This window comes from Lactuca serriola, chromosome 5 (assembly GCF_051521515.1).
Source record: "Lactuca serriola cultivar US96UC23 chromosome 5, Lser_US96UC23_V15, whole genome shotgun sequence".
Lineage (NCBI taxonomy): Eukaryota > Viridiplantae > Streptophyta > Magnoliopsida > Asterales > Asteraceae > Lactuca > Lactuca serriola.
In genome coordinates this window covers 304,421,742-304,446,884 of record NC_136412.1, presented here as the reverse complement: position 1 = coordinate 304,446,884, position 25,143 = coordinate 304,421,742, and the positions used below count along the sequence as shown (strand labels likewise).

General features: G+C 37.9%; 1 protein-coding gene across 3 annotated transcripts; it reads left to right on the top strand.

The window, feature by feature from the left end:
- The first annotated feature begins 14,561 nt into the window (after positions 1-14,561).
- On the top strand, positions 14,562-20,462 carry SIEL (ARM repeat superfamily protein). Of its 3 annotated transcripts, none has more exons than XM_079003097.1 (9): positions 14,562-15,297; positions 15,368-15,448; positions 16,711-16,944; positions 17,096-17,287; positions 17,370-17,510; positions 17,596-17,685; positions 17,763-18,244; positions 18,842-19,918; positions 20,073-20,462. In XM_079003097.1, exons 1-8 carry the CDS (start codon positions 14,572-14,574, stop codon positions 19,635-19,637), a joined length of 2,742 nt encoding a protein of 913 aa, XP_078859223.1. In that variant the 5' UTR covers positions 14,562-14,571; the 3' UTR covers positions 19,638-19,918; positions 20,073-20,462. The 3 variants fall into 3 exon arrangements, with proteins under 3 accessions (XP_078859223.1, XP_078859221.1, XP_078859222.1); XM_079003095.1 differs by having other exon boundaries at positions 20,068-20,462; XM_079003096.1 differs by having other exon boundaries at positions 20,018-20,462.
- The last annotated feature ends 4,681 nt before the right edge of the window (positions 20,463-25,143 follow it).

Genomic DNA, 25,143 nt, shown 5'->3' with positions numbered 1-25,143 from the left:
TGTTGATTAAAGCATGCTATACAGGTTTTCTTTAAACTACGTATGAAAATATATATTTTATCTACTAATATGTTGGGTAGAACATGGGTAGATAGTTGGTGTGTAATAAACAGATGAGAGGCCTCGATGTTGTTGTTGTTGTTGATCTAGTTATTCAGCGGAGTATGGATAACGACCACGGACTCTTTCTAGACAGTCCAGTGGAACGCTAGCAGGTTCATAACCTGTAGGTGTTGTGAACGATGTGTTCACCGGTGTACTCTATCCCCCTCATGGTTGCCTTTAGGATATCTATTGTTGAGGAAACCCCTTCGCAGTGATGTCCGTCCCGATGAAAATCCTAGATTAGGTCCCTTGAGATAGTTGTTTTAGGGACATAAAGTGAGGATAACGGGAATGGGTAATCGGGATAGTGTTTGGTTGGTGAAATTAAATATAACTTATTTATTGTGGGTTGAAAACCCTATATGCTCACCAGGCTCCCAAGCCTGACCCACTCAGTTTTATTTGTATTACAGGAAGTGGCACAAGGGCGTAAGATGGATGGATCATCTTGTTGTTTTGTTTACAAGTCTGTATATGTATATATTTGTTGAATGACTTGTAATGTTTATCGTTTATGCTTTATGGTCTGTATCGGAACATGACATCCCGAGTTTTGATTATATAATGAAATGCATCTCTTGATGAAATGCTTTGATAAATATTATTTTATCATGTTTTGTTTTGGGAACAAATTCCGCAACTCTTTCAAATCAAAAGGATTTACTCTGAAAATATTTAAAAGCATAAATGAAAATCGGTCTTTTCTGGCCGAGATTTTGGGGATGTCACAGTTGGTATCAGAGCATTAGTTTAAGCGAACTAGGAATTTGTAGGATTTCTAGACTTAAACTTAGAATGCTAAATGGAATGATGAGATGTGTGTCTGTTGGATTTTAGACACGAGCACTAGTTTATTTTAGGAAAGTTGCCTAAAATGCTTTATGTGCTAAATGTTATATGTTGCCATATATGATATTATTTGTTCGGATCTACGGTCTGTTGCCGACCGGATCTGGAAACCTTATGTGTGTAGGATTCTAAGCGTATGCCTACGTTATTAGAACTAGCATGTAAACGTTTCGGAGTGATAAGGATGATTTGAATATCTATCGTGAATGAGGATCTAATTTCACCTTATTCGGTGTGTAGATCAAAAATGGTGAGAACAAGGAGTGGCGTTGGAAACGCAGATGAAAACAGGAATCAACCGCCAGTGATTGAGCAAATACCTGTTGTAGCAGCAGCACCAGAACCAATAACAATGGCTGCGGTGCAAGCCATGATTCGGGCTATGCTAGCCGAACAAAGGGAGGAGATGCGACAAATGTTGCATAATAATAGGGATGAACCTATCATACCTATTGAGGAACCCGAATTAATTCCCGAGCAATCGGAGGAAGGGAACAATAGTCGCATGATGAGTCAAGTTGGGACTCAAGAGGAACGAAGGAACGATCCGGAAAGGAGAAACAACAAGGATGGGCGTATGTACAAGAATTTCTTGGGCGCCAAACCGCCAAGTCTTTCTGGGAGCCCAAAGCCTGTTGAGATAATGGATTGGATCTCCGAAATGGAGATGGTATTTGAAAGTTGCGACTGTAGCAACAAACAGAAGACCATATTTGCGGTTAGACAACTGAAGACTGGAGTCTTGAGTTGGTGGAAGTTGTTGGCAGATACTATGCCACGAGGAGAAGCCCTGAAAATGTCATGGGAGGAGTTCTTGGAACAGTTAAGGGTGCAGTATTGTTCGGAGATAGATCTGATTGATCTGAACAATGAGTTCCAAAACTTGAAGAAAGGGAAGATGAGCATAGATGACTATGCTACTGCATTTACTGAGAAGATGAAGTTGTTTCCGTACCTAGTGCCGACGGAACTCTCCAAGATTGAGAGGTTTGCTAACGGATTGCCTGCTGACTTTGGTCCGACAGTCAAAATGGCAACCACTCTGAAAACGGCTGTTCGTGCAGCTAAGAATGTGGAGGCCCAGCAGAAGGAAAAGGGTCTGGAAAGAATAGATGTTGGAGAAAAGAGGAAGTTCGATGGAACTTCAGGGTCCAACAAGAAAAACAAGTTCTCGAAGTCTGGTTCGAGGGGAGGTGGAGGTGAAGCGAAATGGTGCGACAAATGTAAGAAGAAGCATCATGGAAAATGTGAGGTGGCGAACACATGCTACAAGTGTGGAAAGCCAGGGCACTATGCCAATGAGTGTACCCTCACAAAGAAAGTTTGCTATGGTTGTGGTGAGGAGGGTCATATGTCGAGAGACTGCCCGAAGAAGAAGGAGGCAGCTAGACCCAACATTCCGCCAAAGCCAAAGGCGAGAGCATTCCAGATGACACTGGAAGCTGCTAAAGATGAAGCTGATGTCGCTTCAGGTACCTTTCTCGTTAACGAATTGCCTGCCCAAATTTTATTTGATTCTGGAGCCAACTACTCCTTTATATCGCATGAATTTGGTAGAAAGCTAGCTTTGCCTGTTGATAGACTAGATAATGCCTTATTAGTCGAAGTTGCTAGTGGCAAGTTTGTACCTGTTAGCTATCGCATGAAAAACATCTTAATTGATCTGAATGGGAATAAGTTCCACGAGGAATTATTGCCTATCGAACTTAATGGTTTCGACATCGTATTGGGAATGGATTGGCTAAGCGCCAACGACGCCGAAATTTTATGCAAGAAGAAAATAGTCAAAGTAAACCCGCCTGGGAAAGATTCGTTTATGGTGTATGGAGATAAACGCAGAGTGAATTCTGGAATCATTTCATTGATGAAAGCCAGAAAATGTTTGACCAAGGGGTGTACATCGTTTTTAGCATTCGTGATTGATGCTAAGAAGGAAAAGAAGGTGATGCAGAATATTCCAGTGGTGTGTGATTATCCGGAAGTATTTCCCGAAGATCTTCCTGGATTACCGCCTGATCGACAAGTGGAATTTCGTATTGACTTGTTGCCAGGAACAACGCCAATTGCGAAAGCACCTTATCGATTAGCACCGACGGAGATGAAGGAACTAATGATGCAACTTCAGGAGTTATTGGACAACGGTTTCATTAGACCTAGTTCATCGCCCTGGGGAGCTCCGGTGTTATTTGTAAAGAAGAAAGATGGAAGTATGAGAATGTGCATCGATTACAGAGAGCTGAACAAGGCAACAATAAAGAATAGATATCCGTTGCCGAGGATTGATGACCTGTTTGATCAATTGCAAGGTTCGAGCTATTTCTCGAAGATCGATCTTAGGTCAGGATATCATCAGCTAAAAGTAAGAGAGCAAGATATCGAGAAGACTGCATTCAGAACTAGATATGGACACTACGAGTTCTTGGTTATGTCGTTTGGACTAACCAATGCTCCAGCAGCGTTCATGGATTTGATGAATAGGGTTTGTAACCCGTTCCTTGATAAATCCGTGATAGTGTTTATAGACGACATTCTGATTTACTCGAAAAGCCAGGAGAAGCATGGCAGACACTTGCGAGAAGTGTTAGAAGTCTTGAAGAAGGAGAAGCTGTATGCTAAGTTCCTCAAATGTGATTTTTGGATTCGTGAAGTCCAATTCTTGGGTCACGTGGTCAACCAAGAAGGGATAATGGTTGATCCAACGAAGATCGAAGCTGTGACGAAGTGGGAACAACCGAAAAGTCCCATGGAGATTCGAAGCTTTTTAGGATTAGCCGGATATTACCGAAGGTTTATCCAAGGCTTTTCTTCGATCGCTAGTCCATTGTCAGCTTTGACCCACAAAGGAGCTACTTATGCTTGGGGTGAGAAGCATCAGGAAGCATTTGAGAAGCTAAAGAAGAAGCTATGCGAGGCACCGATACTTTCTCTACCCGATGGAGTTGAAGACTTCGCTGTTTATAGTGATGCGTCTGGTGTTGGTTTGGGTTGTGTTTTGACCCAAAGAGAAAAGGTGATAGCATATGCGTCTCGACAGCTGAAAGAGCATGAAAAGAACTACCCGACTCATGATTTGGAGTTGGCAGCGGTAGTTTTCGCTCTGAAAATATGGAGGCATTACCTCTATGGCACGAAGTGCAAACTTTTCACTGATCATAAGAGTCTCCAATACCTCTTTAATCAGAAAGAATTGAATATGAGGCAACGACGCTGGCTAGAATTACTTAAAGACTATGACTGCGAGATACTTTACCACCCCGGTAAAGCTAATGTTGTTGCTGATGCTCTCAGTCGGAAAGTCAATCCCGAAAGGAAGAGGCCAAGAGCGTTGAGAATTGAAGTTGTATCAACTATTTTGGAAAGTATAAAGAAAGCTCAGAGCGAAGCTTCTGAGAAGAATGACAGAAAGGAGGAACGTTTGGGCAAAACGTTGGTGTTCGGTGTAAACAGTCATGGACTGAAGGTGTTCCAAGATCGGATTTGGATACCTAAGACAGGAGGAGTCAGAGATCTTCTGATGGAAGAAGCTCACAAGACCATGTACTCGATTCATCCGGGTAGCACTAAAATGTATAGGGACATGAAACCCTACTACTGGTGGCCGACGATGAAGCTTGATGTTGCAAAGTATGTGGCCGAGTGTGTGACTTGTGCGAGAGTCAAGACACAACATCAGAAACCGTACGGGAGTTTAGAACCTTTGCCTGTGCCTATGGGTAAGTGGGAAGACATTGCTATGGATTTTGTCACTAAACTGCCCAGAACAAAGAATGGTCACGACATGATTTGGGTGGTCGTTGATCGATTCACTAAGAGTGCGCATTTCATAGCGGCCAGGGAGAAATGGTCTATGGAGAAGCTTGCGAATTCTTACGTGAAGGAAATTGTGAGGCTTCACGGTGTTCCGTTAACGATTGTGTCGGATCGTGATAGCCGTTTCACATCGAGGTTTTGGAAAAGTCTACAAGAGGAATTGGGTACCAAGTTGTGTTTAAGTACAGCTTACCATCCGCAGACTGATGGTCAGAGCGAACGAACGATACAAACACTTGAAGATATGCTGAGAGCATGTACTCTAGAATTCCTAGGTAATTGGGATGAACATTTACCGTTGGTAGAATTTTCCTATAATAATAGTTTCCACTCGAGCATTAAGATGGCACCTTACCAAGCTTTGTATGGACAGAAGTGTCGTACGCCGTCTTGTTGGCTTGAGGCTGGGGAAAAGCAGTTTATGGGACCGGAGTTGGTTCATCAAACTGCTGAAAAGTTGAAAATAATTAGGGAAAGAATGTTAGCGGCTCAGGATCGTCAAAAGAGCTATGCTGACAAAAAGCGAAGACCGATGACCTTTGAAGTTGGAGATTCGGTTTTGCTTAAAGTCTCGCCGTGGAAGGGACTTATAAGATTTGGTAAAAGGGGAAAGTTAAGTCCAAGGTTTATTGGACCGTTTAAAGTTCTTCAGAGGATTGGGAACCAAGCTTACAAGCTCGAATTACCCGAAGAACTGAATGGAATTCATAACACTTTTCATGTGTGTTATTTGAGGAAGTTCACGGGAGAAGTTCCCGATATAATTCCAATTTCTGAATTGAGGATTGATGAGAGCAAAAGGTTGATTGAAGAACCAGAGGCAATTGTTGACCGAAAGACTAAGAAGTTGCGACGCAAGATGGTTGGGTTAGTGCTTGTCCGATGGAAACACACGAATGGGCCGAATCTCACCTGGGAGACGGAGAGTGACATGATGGGTCGCTATCCGCATTTGTTTGTTGATGTGTGATTCCGGGGACGGAATCATTCTAAGGTGGAGAGAATTGTAACGCCTGTGTTTCCGGGCTTGCCGTTTTTAGCAATATAATAGTCTAGGTTAACCTTTGTAACCCGTTTTGAAATAATAAGAATGTATTATTTGAGTATTATGTATTTTGTGCTTAATTGCTTAATTATGTGGTATGATTAATTAAGAATAAAAAAAAATAAGCGTCAAAATTTAAGTGTAAAATAAACTTAATATCCTTGGTTAATGTTGTAGTAGTCGAAACGAGGTTTCCGAATATATATAGAACGCCCAAATCTGACTTCGTATGAGGAAGTTATGATTTATCGAAGTTCCGGCTTAGCGGTATACAGCCTGAAATACTCGAATTGAGATCGAGCGGTTGTTAGCCGAAGCAATCTAAATGAGAATCAAAGATCTCGTTGTTGGTATCGAAGCGATAAAAAGTTAGGCGAGAACGGACGTCAAACGAAGAAGTTATGAATTTATAACGAAAGTTTCTGTCGCGGCCTATTAAAAATAATTAATAAAAATAAAGTCAAAATTAGCCGACGGAGTCTAAACGAAAGTCGTAGAGCATGGTCTCACCTTTCCGTGGATATAAAGAACGTCGAAAACGGAGTTCGTATGAAGAAGTTATGAATTTCCGAAGTTTATTAATCATTTTGTATTTAAATTTAAATCAAAAATTCGGAAGCATTATCCGAAGGAGTCACCGATCTGATCCGAGGTACGCCCCGCGTACTCGAGTACGCCCAGCGTACTCCGAGGGATGTCGACACTCGCACTCGAGCACTTCGGATACGTAAGCAATGACGTTTTGGGCAGTACGCCCCGCGTAACGCAGTACGCCCCGCGTACTCCGAGGCTCCAGCCTCCTATAAATAGGATGCGAGGGTTCCGGGTATTTTTGCCAATTCCCTCTCATTTTCGTGTCGAAGCTCTGCATTTTTACCCCCGAAGCTACCCCGAAGCCCCGGTATCATACTCTAGCCCCGAGGCAAGTCCCGAGATCCCGAAGATCCCGAGAAGCGCGGTTCCCGAGTCGAAGCTCTGCCCGCGAGAAGTTCGATTTTCGAGGAGATCTTCCAGATCTGCTGTGGATTACTACTTCTATAAGCCGTAGTGCTGTCGGATCGTCTTCTGATCAAGTGAGTGTGTAGTTATTTCTTCTAATACAATAATACGAAGTATTTTATATAAAAATACGTGCTATGTGTATATATTTGGTTGTGTTATGTGTGAATGAGTATTCACTCTCTTCTATCTTATAGATCTGCTTATTTCTTTATGAGATATGTGTTATGTGTGTGTGCCTCATCTGTTATGTGATATATGTGTTGATTAAAGCATGCTATACAGGTTTTCTTTAAACTACGTATGAAAATATATATTTTATCTACTAATATGTTGGGTAGAACATGGGTAGATAGTTGGTGTGTAATAAACAGATGAGAGGCCTCGATGTTGTTGTTGTTGTTGATCTAGTTATTCAGCGGAGTATGGATAACGACCACGGACTCTTTCTAGACAGTCCAGTGGAACGCTAGCAGGTTCATAACCTGTAGGTGTTGTGAACGATGTGTTCACCGGTGTACTCTATCCCCCTCATGGTTGCCTTTAGGATATCTATTGTTGAGGAAACCCCTTCGCAGTGATGTCCGTCCCGATGAAAATCCTAGATTAGGTCCCTTGAGATAGTTGTTTTAGGGACATAAAGTGAGGATAACGGGAATGGGTAATCGGGATAGTGTTTGGTTGGTGAAATTAAATATAACTTATTTATTGTGGGTTGAAAACCCTATATGCTCACCAGGCTCCCAAGCCTGACCCACTCAGTTTTATTTGTATTACAGGAAGTGGCACAAGGGCGTAAGATGGATGGATCATCTTGTTGTTTTGTTTACAAGTCTGTATATGTATATATTTGTTGAATGACTTGTAATGTTTATCGTTTATGCTTTATGGTCTGTATCGGAACATGACATCCCGAGTTTTGATTATATAATGAAATGCATCTCTTGATGAAATGCTTTGATAAATATTATTTTATCATGTTTTGTTTTGGGAACAAATTCCGCAACTCTTTCAAATCAAAAGGATTTACTCTGAAAATATTTAAAAGCATAAATGAAAATCGGTCTTTTCTGGCCGAGATTTTGGGGATGTCACACTAAGCGTACCCATAAGTACGCCAAACATACGAAGGTACCAATTATGCAATGAAACTTCATTATAAGGGAAAGAAAGGTAAATACCTGGATTTTGATCGTGACAGTGGTCATGTTAGTTTGGGTTTGAATGTTGCAGACCTAGGTGAGTTAGTTGGTTTTGAGGTCTCGAGGGCCTTGCTCGAGGCAGTGTCAGTTGAGTCGCGATACTCAATAAGGAAGTGATTGTTATGATTGGCTCGAGGATTACAGTTGGAAGCTGAGTGGTTGATAGATGGATTGGAATGTCGTTATCTACGGCGGGGTTACGTTCTTCCAGCTTGTTATGCCCGAAGGAAAGACATAGCAAACATGTGATGTTCAGAGTTGGGGTGTAGACCCAACACAGGGCTAGATAGTTGTTTTTGGCAGCATGTATCGCAGTGTGGGAATACACAAGAGGATCCTTGTGGTATGATTGCCTTAAGATGAGATCAAGGGTATTCTTTGAATATAGTTAGGAAAGGTGCTAGATGACTGTTTTAGGTGATCAAGGAAGTGAATTGGGAACGATAACTTTTGTTGTCTTTGGTGTATCCCAATTAGGAGAATGATGCCTCTTATATTTATGAATGGTCCTCGCCACGAATTGACGGTGAAGTAGAGTTCCAAACCTTGCCTCACTTTTGTGACGCGTTATGTTTCCCCTCTATATTCCAAAGTAAAGGGTGAGTCCCATACGTCAGTTTGTGGATCGCGGTCTCACACACTAATCCTTACAGGCGCTCATAGCAGGCATGCCGTCCTACCTAAACCAATCATCATATCGATCCATAGACCCCATTGGAGGTGAGGAGTGTAGTAGCTAATTCGTTTCTAAATAGGAAGTTGGTTTCATGAATGGATTGTCAATTATTGCTTGTGTATCTTTGCGGAATTCTGGATCTTAAAGGCAGTTATGATTAAAAGTTTTTGAGGTTTCCATCCGAGAATTGGAATCTCTTTGAGTTTGCTTGGTCTTTATCTAGAAGATCAACTTGCGTTATGTTATACATTCCAATGGGCTAGGGATACTATTGGTTAGGGTTAGCCGGTTTGAGTATTTGTTCAGTTTGCAATGTCAATTGGTGGTAGTTTGAACCCTAAGTGGGGAAGAACTGGGTATTCTGCTTGGAGGATCATCGATCTATTCAAGTTTTTTTTTGGTTTCGGAAGAATGGTCCATAGGGATCCATGGTTTGGGTATGCGAGACTTTGGTTTAGGAATGGTCAAGACGGGGGTGCAAAGCAAGTTGCCATCAATAGTATGTATTCAGGAATGCAAGATTTGTCTTTGTGGCAAGAAGTTGTTATAGGAGAGCTCGTTGTAGCCATTGGTTCCTTTTGGGATGCCAATGAATAAATGAGGAGGCACTTGGATAACTTAGGTTGAGTATCGGTTGTTGAGGGATTTGTCAGCTCGTTGTATGGATTGCTATTTATAGTCTAGATTGGGCAGTTTTCGATCGGTAAATCAATTTCAAAGATTGGTTTGGCCAGCTCTGTGTGGGTTTTGATTCAACAATGTATTGGTTCGTTAGATTAGATGTCAATGAATTATCAATAAATTGGATATTTCATTCATCATAAAAGCGATGATTCTTCGGAATTTTTTAGCTGTATCAGTTGACGTTCAATGGATTCATCTGCCTATCGTCAAGTTCAGCTAGAGTTTGGAAGATGTCCATGGTTTTAGCAACAGTTCTGATTAACTTTAAAAGTTTTATCGAGCTAGTTATGTATTGATGGGATCTGTTTCGTTCATTCATGAGGACGTTTCTGTTCATGATTGATGGTCGTCATTTCATTAGATCTACTAATACTTTACCTTTGGGTAAGGTTATGAGGAGGCATAAATGCAGTAGATCCAGGGGTGGTTATGGGATTCTCTTGAAGGTGTGTATGGTGATAAGTTCATTAGATATTGTCATGAGGGATGTATGTAGGCTGAGTATGATAACATGAAAGGAAGGTCATGACGTGACAACAACTACAACCCGATCCCATGTTTTTTTAGGGTTTCCTTCGTATTTAAGAGCCTTACTTCTAGGGTTAGGCCATTCCCTTCAACCTCCATTCCCTATAAACGAAACCCTAGCCTCTCGTCTTTCCTTTTTGCTCTTTTATGGTGTTTTGGTCACTTAAAGGTTGAAGGAAGACTTTGTTGAGCAAAAGATCGTCTAGTAAGCTTGTCTACATCTCTTGGTGCACCTTCTAGACTTTTTTAAGTCCCAAAGTTTCCATCTTTTTGGTTCAGCTCTTGTGGATCTACTTTTTGAGCCCTTTTCCTTCATGATTTGTGGTTATGATTGGTTGGTTTGGATAAATTTGGCAACTTTATCACTCATTGAGGTCTCTTGGTCATCATATGTTCCAGATCTAGATTCTCATGTTGTTTGGTGCAATGTATGGAGTTTTGAATCCATTTCTTACCCTTTTGACCTAGTTTTAAGAAGGATGTGCATTGGACATGCATGTCCATAAAGTAATGATTTTTATGGTCCTTTAGAAGACAAGGAGGCCTTCTGGAAAGTTAGAGTAAAGGGCTTAACACATTAAGTCCTTAATATGAAAATATGGCTTATGGCAGTCTTCACAACGTATCCAAGGAAGGGTCACAACGTGGCAAAACCTAGCATCGTAACTGTTTTGTCTCTGCATCCCTACGACGTGACCAAGGAATTGTCACAATGTGGCATTGAATTTGACTAAGTTAACCGTTGACTTTGTGTACCTTTGACCGTTGACTTTTGACTAGTTTGACTTAGGGTCAAACTTGAAGGATTTAGATTGCTGATTGAGGATTTTTCTGTCTTGGTGTTAGTCGGTTTGAGGGATGGATTAGTACAAGGAGTTAAAGTGTTGTTGCGCTTGTCCAGTTTTGCGATTCAGGTGAGTTTCTCACCATCCCACGTATCCTATTGTATATCCTTTTAATGTTAGTATAAAGGTATTGTTAGAGTACAATTATGTTAGTGGCTAGGATAACCCCTTTGTATATTTGTGCAGTTTAGGACACTTAGTGTCTTGGTATGCTATACTGGTATAGTCTTGCCTGTTGATCGTATGGTACTGTTAAGAGTTATGATTGGTTAGGGTAACTGGAGTAGGCCAATTATCAGGATTATCTATGGCTAACCAACGAAGGACTTATTTGAGAAGTGGTCAATGACATGGTAACTAGGGAAGGCTAGTTACCAAGGGTATGTATATGCTAGTATTTGTTAAGTGACTATGTTACACGGTTAAATGGTAATGATAACTTGGGTTTTATGTGGTTTAAGTTGGATAGCCTGAGAAATCTTGGTCTAATGCATGATTGTGATATTCTTTTCTGATTGTTTTCTCTCGGGTGGGTTATCTGTTCCACTGTCTATCTGATCCCTGACTACATATGACTTTATGTATTATATGAAAGACTAAAATCTGGCCCCTGTCAATTATATGAAAGACTAGGACAGACCCTTGACAATTATATTAAAGACTAGGATCTGGCCCCTGCCAGCTATAAGTAAGACCAAGATATAACACTTGGAAATTATATGAAAGACCAAGATGTGGCCCCTGACAGTTGTATGGAAGACCATGATTTGGCCCTCTGGCAGCTGTATGTAAGATCGAGATTTGGGCCTCGACATTGCAAGGAAAGACCATGATTTGGCCCATGACAAGATATAAGACTATGATTTGGCCCATAGCATTCACCCGGGGTTGGATCAAACCCATTATTTAATGTATGTTTTGTTACTTATGTTTATGTGGATAGGAGATTTGGCTGGTCGGCGCTAGAGCTGAACTCTTGTGTGGAAGTAGTTTGAGGGTATGGATGGTTGGTGAATAGAGATTGTTGTTGAATTAAGGATATTAACATATGCATGTAAGTACCAACATATGAGTATGGATTATTTGCAGCATTTGAAGTATTTCGATTTGGATCCATAATTTGAAGAAAATATGAGGATATAGAAAGAAATTGATGTGTTTGTAGTGTTAAATATATATAAAATGGTTGATATTTATAGGCAAGATGGTATGGTTTAAATATAAAAATAAATAATTTTTTTTTGATATACCAAAGGGTATATAGCAACGGTCGGTTTTGTGACTGTTTTTTGAGCCCGCCAATCACATTCTTCGTAATCGTCTGTAAAGCTAGCCAAACACAATACATTTACGCCCTTTGGGCCGGTGTTCACGCATGAGAATATTCGTCACGTCGGCTTTGCACGTAAGGCTATGTGGAGTGGTCACCACCAACCCACCGGAAAAGTGGTGCCACCTTTGCGCCATGTCACCTTCATCACCAACCCATTCCACATAGGAAATGGTCACCACTAACAACATTCACTTTTTTATTTTTTTTATTTTTTAACATTATATTAAATAAATAACATAATTTATAAAATACACAACTTTTTTTTTATCTTTTATGACTAAATTAGATAAAAACATAATTTATAGTATAATAAAATATTTTATATTAATTAAAACCACGTTACATAATTTAAAACATAGAAAATTAAACCTAAATTACTAGAAAAACATAAAAACACATAGAAAAATAAAACTAAAATACTAAAAAACATAAAAATAACTTAGAAAATTAAACCTAAATTACTAAAAAACATCAAATCTAGTTGCGATATTGGCCGAGAACTTCTTGTTGAATTTTCAAAAACACCCTTAAATTTTTCGGGTCGAGATTTGGTTGCGACACCGTGTTTATGATTTGAAGATCGGTGAGTGCCAATTGTCGCCGGCGTTGCTCCTCCGTTGAATCATTTTTTTTTTCTAAAAAATGTAGAATTTTCTCGATATTCTCAGCTAATACGTCATTGTTGGTTGATTTCCTGCTAGACGAAGCCCCATTTCTCGCTTTGTCCCTTCCCGGTGGTCGATGAAGATGGACGTTCGATGGACACTCCCCCTCGGTGGCGTCGAACTCATCATTGAGGTTGAGGTTAGCACCGATGTCCGACTCGGACGTTCTCGGCCTTTTGTTGGAACCGATGGTAGATCCCGGATGTGTCATTTCCGGATAAAGGACCCATTTTGGGCCATTGTGACAAACTTCCCACGCTTTTGGTTGCCAAAAGGTTTACCATTGTTGGTAATTTTGTATTGGTGCAACGCCGTTGATAAAATGTTGAAATCATTACTACCACTTCGATGCATATTTTTTAGATTGTCAAATACGTCGTTAAATTTGGTATAAGCCTCTCTAAGGTCACGCCATTTAGCATTGACTGAGTCGTATGTCCGACTCGTTTGTCTTCCTAATAACGAGTGAAAGTGGTTTAAAACACGATTCCAAAAGCTTTGTCTCAATTGCGCGTTGCCGATACCCTCGTCTTGTGATATGAAAATCCAAGTTTTAGCTAAAGTTGCCTCCCCCTCCTCGGTCCATTGGGTATTTTTCTTTTTTTGTTGAATCTTTTGATTTTTTTTGCCTTCTACGACTTGGTTGTGTTTCTTGAACCCGTTCGTCGTCGTCTACAATGTTGAGGTTTACGGGTTGAGATTTAGATAATGGAACTTGAGATGGTTGTGAAGTTTGTTGACGTTGGGAAGTTTGGGGCTGAAATTGTGGAGGAGGTTGTTGTTGAAATGGTTGAAATTGGGATTGAACAAATTTTGGTGGTGGTTGTTGCTGGTAGTAGTGTGGACGGTATGAAAGATTGGTGAATAGAGGTTGTTGTGCAACGGGGGGTGATAACAATTGCATGCAGCCAATATTTGCTAGCGGATCATTTGGAGTGTTCGGGTTGGTGGAGTATTTTGGTTTGGATCCATGGATGAAAGAATAATTTTTTGGTAGTGTATATGTTTGTGTTCAAAAGTTGTGGTGTGTGTGTTTGAAATGAGAAAAAATGGTGATATATATAGAGAATGTATGGTAAATAATTAATTAATTTTTTTTTTTTTTTATAAACGGTCAAAAAAGTAGAGTAGTCAATCAAATCACGTGTCTTCTCTCGTCTCCGTGAAGACGCTAAGACCATCTCCAACCCATCTCCATTTTTTCCTCCATAAATGGAGTAAATAGTATTTCATCTCCAACCCTACTCCATTTTCTACCCCAAAAAGTATATTCCTAGAATATTCCATTTTTATAACTTATATATATTGTCAAATACATTCCTCTACTAATTAAACTCTATATTTATGATTAATTAATATAAATTAGTATATAACATGATATTATAAATATTAAATATTGCATTTAAACTATAATTAGTAGATAAAATAAACTAGAAATGTATAAAATAAAAATGAGATGGATTAAAATTGACAACCAAACTTCACCTTCATTTTTGGAGATGGGGGAATACTATTCATATCTCCAAAAATGGAGGTGAAAATGAGGTAGGGTTGGAGAAAAATGAGAAAAAAAATAGAGTTTGAGGGTGGGTTGGAGATGCCTTAAGCCCAACCCACCGGAGTTGGGGGCGATGTTCACACGTCTTAGAGGCTGACACATCGGCCTCCAAGCATGTTCCAGCCTCGACTCTCAGCAGCCTAAGGAAGCCCTAGGTGAGCACCTAGGTGTTTTTCTGCCCAAGGCTTTTGGAGTTTTGGTGAGGACTTACTTATTTTTCTGCCCATCGGGGCATCTGTGTAATTTTCTAAATTTCTTATATCAAACCAAATATGAATCAATACCCTGTGCACTTGGGGCTCAACCAAGACTCCATCGACATGGAGCAAAAGCTTCTCTCGAATTTCGAACAAATTTGCAAAAACCAAACAAAAATATCTTTAAAATCCTTCTCTATCGCTAGAACTCTCCTTGTAAACCCCTCAACCTCCGATCAGACAATCTCTTCCATCCTCCAAAACCTAGAAACTCTATCAACAGCAGTATCAGCATCAAACCCTCAATTTTACCATCTCCATGTCATCACCCTCCTCTGTGAAATCTCCATCGTCCGCCGCCATTTCTCTCCCCGCATCACCACCATACTCCACTCTCTCTCCCTACACTGCCCCAACATTACCCCACGTGCCGCCGGACTTGCACTCTCTACCTCTGTTTCCATATATCCCGCTTCCGCGTCCAACTTGGTTTCCGCGTTTTCAGAGGGGACCGAGGGATTGTTTTTATCTCTCTGCTTCGGTTCGTGTGTGCCTGTGCGTCAAAGGCTGCTATCGGATGTGGAGATATTTAATGTCCGGCCTTCGCTTCTGCTCACGGTGTTGACAGGGTTCACTAAGGATCCGTATCCTTACGTGAGGAAGGCTGCTTTGGATGGTTTGATTGGTTTGTGCAAGTGCATTGTCGTTGAAGATCGTGGTATGATTGAAGGATGTTACCTTCGTGCTGTTGAGCTTCTGTTTGATATTGAGGAATGCGTGAGATGCTCAGCTGTTCATATGGTAATGTATTGACAGTTTCTGTTTATTGAATTGATTTTGCAAATGGATTTTAATCATTTTGGTGTGGCAGGTAAGTGAATGGGGGAAATTTCTAGTGGCAAATAGTGAGGGCAAAAGCAAAAGAGATTGGTCAGATGCATTGTATGTTCAGGTATCAATCAAATCTTATCATTTATAATTTAGATATAATCCCAAGAGGGATACATCATTCCCAAGTTTCGATTCTTGACATCATACATTTTCATATTAAGAATTAAGATTATCATATATTAGAAACATAAAAATCACTCATGAAAACTTACTTTAAAGGCTTGACTCATTTTATGTCCTTAGCTTTAGCTGAAACCATAAACACATCACTGGTTTTCATTCTTGAACTCATAGATGTTCTCCTATTTAACTGACTCTTTTATGTTAAAAGATGTTTAAAGGCATCTGATCGCCTTTTTGGCTAGCCATGTTTTCACTCTGAATTGGATGTAATGGTTGCCACATGCATATATGAAGGTGATGAATCACCAATACTCTATGTTGGATGATAACAATTACATTTCTAACCTTCCACCTTCTTTTGTCTTCTAAAGCTCATAATAATTAAAATACAACCAATAAATTTACTCACAAAGCATGCCTTTCAGTTAGGATATAACATCAAGAAGCTTAATTCAAGATATTCTATTATTATTCTGAAAACAGAGGGTGTTACTTTTCCAGAGTGTATGATTTAGCTTCTTTCTAATCTTGAAAAAGACTTCAAGTTCTATTTACAAATTGAATTTAAAAAGCATATATGACCTAGAGAAATTAATCTTCTTGTTTATCTATATATTTTTATGAACTTAGGGGGCTCACTATATTTACTTGCAATCTGATCTGTAGAACCAATATTGATTTTGAACACTTATTCTTTTCAACCTTTTTGACATGTGAGATAGCATATGAGCTTTTCTAGCTCTATACAAATGCTTTATGTCTACAAGAACCACAAAAAAAAACAATAACTTGAAGGGCTAAATGCAAGAAATAGCAACATACATTTGATTTATTTGTGCATTTTAGCAACCTACTTCCATTTATTTCTATAACAACATTCTACTTTCAATCTTTTTCTTGTTAAAGCATTACACTTCCAATTTTTTTTCTTCTCATTAGCACATTATACTTTACAAAAGTCACCCAGTTATAGCAGTGAAAGTAATTGCTATAATTGGATAAAAAAATTCAAAGTAACAGTGTTGTAATAACAAGAAATGGAAGCAGGATGCTTTAATAAACAATCAAATGCAAGTACATTACTGTTTCTTGCATTTAAGCCTAACTTGAATGAGCTATTGTTGAACTTTCTGGAGTTACTTACATTCTTATGATCTTATCCCATTTTCTCATCATCTTTTACATCAAATGTATCTGCAGCTCTGTTCAATGGTGAGGGACATGAGTATGAATGTGAAAATTGAAGCTTTTAATGCTCTTGGGAAGCTAGGAATGACATCTGAGTATATTCTGATGCAAACCCTCTCCAAGAAAGTCTTGCCAATCACCAAAGAAAAGACATTACATGGTCAACTCTCCAGAAAGCATTCCAATTTACCAGCTTCAAGTGCTGCTGGAGCTTTTATACATGGATTAGAGGATGAATTCCATGAGGTAACTCCAAAATATACCAACATTTACATTCGTTTATTTGTGTATTAAAGCATCCTACTTTCATTTTATCTCTTTCATGAGGTAATTGCAATAGGAAGAAATGAAAGTGCATTGCTATTTTTTGCATTAAATGAGTCTGCCTTGTTTGAAGGTAAGAAGCTGTGCATGTTATTCCATGAGGATGCCTGCTATTCTTTCTGCTGGCTTTGCTACTGGAGCCTTAGGTTTGTTAATGGATGTGCTGAATGATGATTCAGTTGTTGTAAGATTACAAGCTCTTGAAACAATGCATCATATGGCAGTTTATGGCCATTTAAAAGTGCAAGAAATGCACATGCACATGGTAAGTTTCTTATTAATCCAATTAAACATGTTTTAACTTTTTAATTACATTGAATTAAACTATTAATTGTTTAATTTTACAGTTCCTTGGTGCTCTAATCGACATGAACTCATCAATAAGATTAACAGCAAGAAAAGTACTTCGATTAACCAAACTCCATGATCTGATTTTGTTTAAACTAGTTGTTGATAGCCTCATACAGAGTCTAGAGAAATATCCACAAGTGAGTTTCGTGTAAAGTTTTTCATTTTATTTTTTTTAATGATATTGGTAAAGAATGTGTGATGTTGACAATGATTTTGACTCAGGATGAGATGGATGTTCTTTCTCTTATATTTGATATTGGCAGAAATCATGGAAGTTTTGCTATCAGCATCATTAAAGAATTCTTTCCAGAGGTTGAGAATTTAGTTTTTTTACAACCTATTTGTTATATATGTTTATCTCAAAACTGATATAAAGTATAAATCTTTAGGTGGACCCTTCTTCTGAATGCAATTGGGACTTTAATAATTCAAAAACTGCTGCACACCTTGTATTGGCTATATCTATTCCACTTTCCCATGGAAAGCAACAACAATTGGATAGCATTCCATCAATAATATATTCTTATGCTGTTACAATTCTTGGAAGAATTTCTAGAAGCTTGACTGGAGTGATGAATCAGGACACACTTTTGGCTTATTTGTCACATTGTAGTAGATCAAGTGGACTCCACCCTATAGAGTTCATGAAAGGGGAAGACAAGATGGTTGAAGATGATGTGGCAACTAAGATCGATACTCAAATAACATGTCCTATCAGTGTCAGATTAGACATGGTGCATAATAATAATGATGGTGATTTTGAAGTGCATGATAATGCAGATAATTATATAAAGTTTATCCTTGCTAATGTTGTACAAATATGGCCTTTGATGAAGTTTGGATGCATACATGAAGTGCTTACAACACTAAGGTTAGTTTATTTATTATAATTTCCATAATTTGTAAGCTGCACTATTTTCACTTTTGGTTCCTATGCTATATCAATTATTTTGGATATTGTCCCAGAAAGAATCTTTTTTCCTTTTTCATCCCTAATTCACTGTTTCATAACACATTTAGTCCCTGGCTCACAGCCAAGGTTAAGTTTATGAAAACTGAAAATGACCATTTTACCCTTGACCTCTCTGTTTTCATTAAAGGAACAGCTGGTTTGCTAACTTATTAGACGAAACATGGACTAAAAGTTTTCCAGGAGTCTGAACTGGGAAGTAGGTATAAAAAGACTAAAGGATTCTTTTTTGGACTAAAACATATGAAAATGACCATTTTGCCATTGCCTTCATCTTCTCTGTTTTCATTAATTTATAAAGCTGGGCTGTTAACTTGACATTTGATGAACTAAATGATTCTTTTTTGGACTAAAAGTGTTATGAAACGGTAAATCAATGACGAAAAAGACAAAAAGATTCCTTTTTGGACCATATTAAAAAAATCGATATAGCCCAGGGACCAAAAATGTAAATTACTATACTACGATACCCATTTTAATTATATCCAATTCATGCAGGAGTTGGAAGGAAGAACTAGCAACATTTATCACTGATCCATCATGTCAATCCAATTCTCATTTAACATTTACTTCACAATATCTTGATGTGGTGAAACTACTTTCAAAAGCATGGTGGCATGTTATGTGCCCAATGGACTTAATATGTAAAGAATCAGGAAACTTGGGGTACATTTTGCAAAAACTGGAAAATAAACTCCGAGAATTACAACACAGGTTCATCAGGTTGAGTAAAGAAGAGGAGCTACATATCCAGGAGCTGACACATGTCGCCTCTACACTAAAATCGTCTATATTCGATGAATCTGCCATAAAAAAACTAGAGTTTTTTTCCTTAAAAGAAATTATATTCCATGAAAACATAAAATACATGGATGCAGAAGTTGATGTTGGGGACAAATACAAATACAAATACAAATACAATGATTGGTTAAATCCGATTCCCTTTGTGGCTGGACTACCTGTTGGAATACCATTAAAGATTAGGTTACATAATGTACCAATTGAGACTAAGTTATGGGTAAAAATGACAATGTATGAGAAGTTGAGGGAGTATGTGTATGTTGATTTGAAACAATTTGAAGGTTGTGAGAAGGTGAGAGAATTTACGTTTATGCCCCCGTTCCATAGAACCCCGAAAGTGAATTGTTTTGTGTTGAGGGTATGTGTAGGCATGGAATGTTTGTGTGAGGAGGAGGTTGATGGTTTTAGAGGGCATGGTGGGCCCACACATGAGCTTGTTTATCTTTGCAAGGAAAAAGAGGTGTTCCTTTCTATGGTGGGTAAAAAAGGTTAAAGGTGGCGAGGCATGACAGATTTAATAGAACACAGAACACAACAGGTTGTACTGTGTTTGACATGTAAGACAAAAAGTTGTAACCTTTTGTCCCGTCCAAAAAGGTGGAACAATGTGGTACAATTACAAAGACTCGATGTCGATATGTCATCTGTGGAAAAGACGTGAATGCCCTCATCGTCCTCGTTATTGAAAATAGTCTTTTGATGAATGTTGAAAGGTTTTCATCGGTTGTTGCAAGTGAAGAATTTTGTTGGCCTCAATGTTTCAGTTATTCTCTGGTATATTTTCTTTACTCAAACTTTAAATAGACATATTTTTGTTATTTAATATTGGCACAAGACCATCTACAACCCTATTCTATTTTTTTTTTTTTTTAGATTTTCATAAATAGCCCTTTTATTTACTGGCTTTTTACAAAATTTAATAGAAAAGATGGTGCGTGGATGTGCATGACAAAGATGAAGGTTTTCAGGGCTATGAACGCTCAAAGTGCATTGTTCCTCTTGGGGAATTTCAAGTAATACAAGCTGACTTAAACTCACGAAGAAGTTGGTGATGAAAATGACTCGAAAGATAACATGGAAACCGGTTCAAAATTCCTTTTCATTAGCTCTTGAAACAAGAAGTACCCATAAATACTTTGAAATTACAGTTTTGCCCTTACCTTTTGCTTTTATTTTTATTTATGGATGGCCCACTGCCATCAATTTCTGGAACTGCTCCCTATGTAAGTCTCCTTGTTTCCACAAAGTGTTCGTCTATCTATTAAAGCATGCAACTCGTCATTGTTAATAAAATAACTATAATGCCCTTTTGTATTTATTTTTTAATTAATTATTTTATTTGAAAAAACACCAATGCGGTCCCTTTCTCTGTGTCTCTCTCTAACATGACATCCCTCAATGCTCCGCGAATATTAATGCTTGCCTACCTAAAAGTTCACCTGATGGACATTGGATATTTTTGACAGGATGAAACTGTAACAATTTATCCCAAACCATATGAATGATTTCAGACCTCCAAATCATAAAGCGAATCCACAATTTTTTGACAACCAAATTCCTAATGGTCTTTTAGACTTCCAAATCATAAAGACTAGCATTTTTTTTCTTGAGAATATGCCAGAGAGATTTAATCTCATGATCCATCGTATAGATATTTAGGGAAAATTTGGCAAATCACTATAAACCCATCAGCGACTCACATGAGCGATTGAGCATATGCATAAACAAACCATAAAGCGTTTACATTGAATATGATGAAATAAACAATAGTTGATACAATGGAAAGAACACCAATATGATGGTATAAATTTAAAGGCAACAAATTTTCAAATTGACAAGGTATGTATTTGTAGGTTGTTATATGTTATATTTTTGTACATGCATTATTTTCAAACTGGGTAATGTATTTTTATTCATTAGATGTTCAACACTTGTGAAATTTTAAAGGAGTGGGTACTTGCAGTTCAAATGATGATATTCCGGAAATACCCTTTGAAATAAATCATCAAGATTTCATTCCTATTGATGATTATGATCCAGATAATTTTGATGTTACAAATGAAGTTGAAATACCATACAATCATCAATCAGCTAATTCTCAGGAGCAATCTTCTTCCAATGATGAAAATAATTCAGAAGAAGAAGCTGATAAGCATAATGTTCCTTTATGAACATCCACAAGAATTTCAAAAAGATCATCATGGTATGATGATTACATAATGCATTGTAGTAATTCTTCAGCTCCTCTACAAAAATCCACATACACTTCTCCTCATACATCACCTACTTACCCATATGTTGAGTCACCAATTTTAACCACAACTCACAAAAGCTTTCTATGTTCAGTTTAAAAAATTACTGAACCCAAAAGCTATCAAGAAGCATCAACTGAACATGAATGGGTAAAGACAATGAATAAAGATCTTGATGCTTTGGAAGAAAATAATACTTGGACGATTATGCCCTTACCACCTGATAGAAAACCCATTGGTTCAAAGTGGGTATACAAAATAAAATTGAAACCTGATGGAACTGTGGAAAGGTTTAAAGCAAGATTGGTTGCAAAGGGATACAATCAAACTTATGGAATTGATTATTTGGATAATTTTTCCCCTGTGGCAAAAGTTGTAACAGTAAGGGTGTTACTGTCATTATCTACGTCAAATGGTTGGTTTCTACACCAACTTGATATAAATAATGCTTTTTTGCATGAATTTTTGGATGAAGAGGTCTATCTAACTCCTCCACAAGGTTATTCAAAAGCTAAGAAAGGAGAAGTATGTAAGCTGAATAAGTCTCTATACGGGCTAAAGCTAGCAAGTAGACAATGGCATATAGAGTTCTGTAATAAATTGATCAATTTTGGGTTTAAACAATCATCTCATGATCATTGTTTATTCACAAAAGGAGAAGAGATTGATTTTCTTGCACTAGTTGTACATGTGCATGATGTTTTAAGGGAAAATGTCACTGTAGCCCCACGAACTTTCACATTTTGGTTTAAAAGGTCCTTATTGTTATTTTTTGGCTTTATAAGGGCATGAATTCTCTTTTTACCGGCTTTTAAGGCCATTTTCTAGAAAGTGAAGGGGTCACCCGGTCACCCCTTTCACAATCAGCCAGTTATCTTGTACACATCATTAAAAAAAGCCAACTCATTTGCCAGATCAGATGCCACCTAATGTATACGAACAGGAGAACACGAAATTGAGGGAGAACAACCATGTGAAATCCATCGCCATTATCATCACTTCTCCTCAAAATAACATTCATCATTTCTTTCTTTCTTTCTCATTGCTTCTTCTTCGTCTTACTCTCCCCCAACCCCCAACCCCCGTTATCATTCCATCAACGACCACTGCCACGGTTGGAGACATACTCACACTCCTTGGCACACCTCAGCAGGCTGCATCCGTCGACCCCCAATTGAGAATCTGAGATAAGTCAAGTATCCAACAACGAACCCATTCGTCAAAATCGATCAAACACAATGCTAATTCCGAGTCAAATGTCCGTAGGTAACATAATTTTGACTTTCCCATTGACCCATAAGAACATCTATTCAATTTTTGATGACAGATGAAAGTTGCGCTTCTGATATCTGTACTTCAAATCCGATTACACCGTTCACATATCAATAATTCCAATTTTGACCTTTTTAGTTTGACTCACAAGAACACCCTTACAAACGCGATTTCATTCCATTGAGTTCTTGTCACGATTTCATTCGCTCGTATGACACAACCTATGAGTTAAATTAACCATTCGGAACCCAGAACATCATAAACACCAAATCCCACTTCTTCAAATCGATTTTAAGATCAAACAGCTTATCAGTCGAGTTCATTACCACAATTATCTGTATTTTCAAAACTTTAAAACATCGAATCTTCATATCATCATTAATTTCATCGAATGACATAAACAAGAAACTAAATTGATGTTGAAACGAGACTGAGTAGATAAAATTTTTTAAACAAAGAATCAATTGATAAAATAAAAATTGATGTCGATAATGCCATTACTCACAAAGATCGATTCCAGAACAGATGAGCAAAAGATTTAACAATCATGGATAAGAATCGTCAATTGTTGTTCGTTGGCTACAGCTTCTGCCCCCGGCCCTGGATGCCCTTTCCACCATTTCGATGGCAAGAGCTAGGTCAAGGACTTCATCCATACGCTTTTGCATCATCCAAATATCCCTAATTCGATTTCATGTTAAGATACAATGACATAGCTGACAACCTGACATTTTGGTGAATCTCACAAATTTGGCAACGGAAATGGGTGATGAATTGGGTGACCACTATACCCTTAGGGCCCAAGCAAGGCAACTCGTTAGTGAGTCATTGATGTGTCATCTGAGTTGGGTGAGTTGACTCTAAGTTAGGTGATGACTAGGCAAAGAAACCGGTTGAATTTGGGTAGAATCCCTAATTAGCCGGTAAAAAGAAAATTCATGCCCTTATAAAGCCAAAAAATAACAATAGGGACCTTTTAAACCAAAATGTGAAAGTTCGTGGGGGCTACGGTGGCATTTTTCCATGTTTTAATAACTAGACCAAATGCAAGTAAAATACAAAAAGTTAAAGATCAACTACATGCAGCTTTTACAATAAAGGATTTAGGAGAAGCAAGTTATTTCCTTGGAGTAGAATTGTTAAAAACAGAAGAAGGGCTCTATGTTAATCAAAGAAAATATATAATGGATATATTGAATGATATTGGTATGACTGGAGTCAAACCTACAAAAACACATGTTATGAAAAACTTGCAATTGTGTTCAGATAAAAGGAAAATACTACAAGAACCTGAGAAATATAGAAGGTTAATTGGAAGATTATTATATCAATTTTACAAGACCAGACATCAGTTATGCAGTACAACAACTGAGTCAATTTCTTCATTCACCAACTGATATCCATTAGAAAGCTACTTTATATGTGTTAAAATACCTTAAAGGTTGTACTTCAAAGGGGTTATTTTTTCCAAAGGATTCATCACCTCTGACCATTATTGCTTATAGTGATTCAGATTGGGCATCATGTACTGATACTAGAAGATCATTATCTAGTTATTGCATATTTCTTGGGTCTTCACTTGTATCTTGGAAGACAAAGAAGCAGAAGACAGTTTCGAGATCATCTTGTGAAGCTGAGTATAGACGCTTAGCTACAACTGTTTGTGAGCTTCTAAGGATAAGTTACATCCTAAGAGATTTGAAAGTAAAATTGAAGATTCCTGTATCTCTTTGGTGTGATAATTCAACTATACATATCACTAAAAATCCAATCTTCCATGAAAGAACTAAGCATCTTGACATTGATTGTCATTTAGTTCGAGATCAATTCAAACTTGGTTTTGTTATGCCTCGACACATACCAACTAATCAACAACTCGTTGATGTCTTTACAAAAGGGCTTTGTAGTCAGCAATTTCAATATCTTCTTTCCAAGATGAGCCTCAATGATATTCATCAGTGTTCAAGAGGGGAGGATGTGAAATTATAAAGTTAAAGTTACTAGAGGGGTATATTTGTAAATATGTATAGTTAGAGGTAGCTATGTGTAAATAGTTAGAGTTAGTTATTTCCGTTATGTTCATCTTTGTATAAACTCATTGGAGGTGATCTGTAATAAGATCATGACGAACAATTTACTCTCATATTACTTTCTCTCTCTAAAATTCTTGTATCAATGTTGAAAGAACTAGTTAAAAAAAACTTGCATGTAACTTGCAAACTTGCTTTTTAATTGGTCAAAGAACTTATGATCTAAACAGGAAAACTCCTAAATGTCTTAGGAGTTTTTGAAATTAACACTATTAAATATTAAAAAATTAGTCAATTTTGTGTAATCACATCTCATATTTTGGTCATTCTTCTGATTAAAAATACACATAAATCATAATACAATTAGGAAAAATACCGGGTATATACATTATATGGGGTTGAATTCCAAAATATAGACACAAAAAATTGAATTTCTAGGTATAGA

Coding starts and splice junctions, on each gene's coding strand:
- SIEL (XM_079003097.1), top strand. CDS start 14,572: ATGAATCAATACCCTGTGCACTTGGGGCTCAACCAAGACTCCATCGAC. Junction 16,945..17,095: donor TAGAGGATGAATTCCATGAG/GTAACTCCAAAA, acceptor CCTTGTTTGAAG/GTAAGAAGCTGTGCATGTTA. Junction 17,511..17,595: donor GTCTAGAGAAATATCCACAA/GTGAGTTTCGTG, acceptor ATTTTGACTCAG/GATGAGATGGATGTTCTTTC.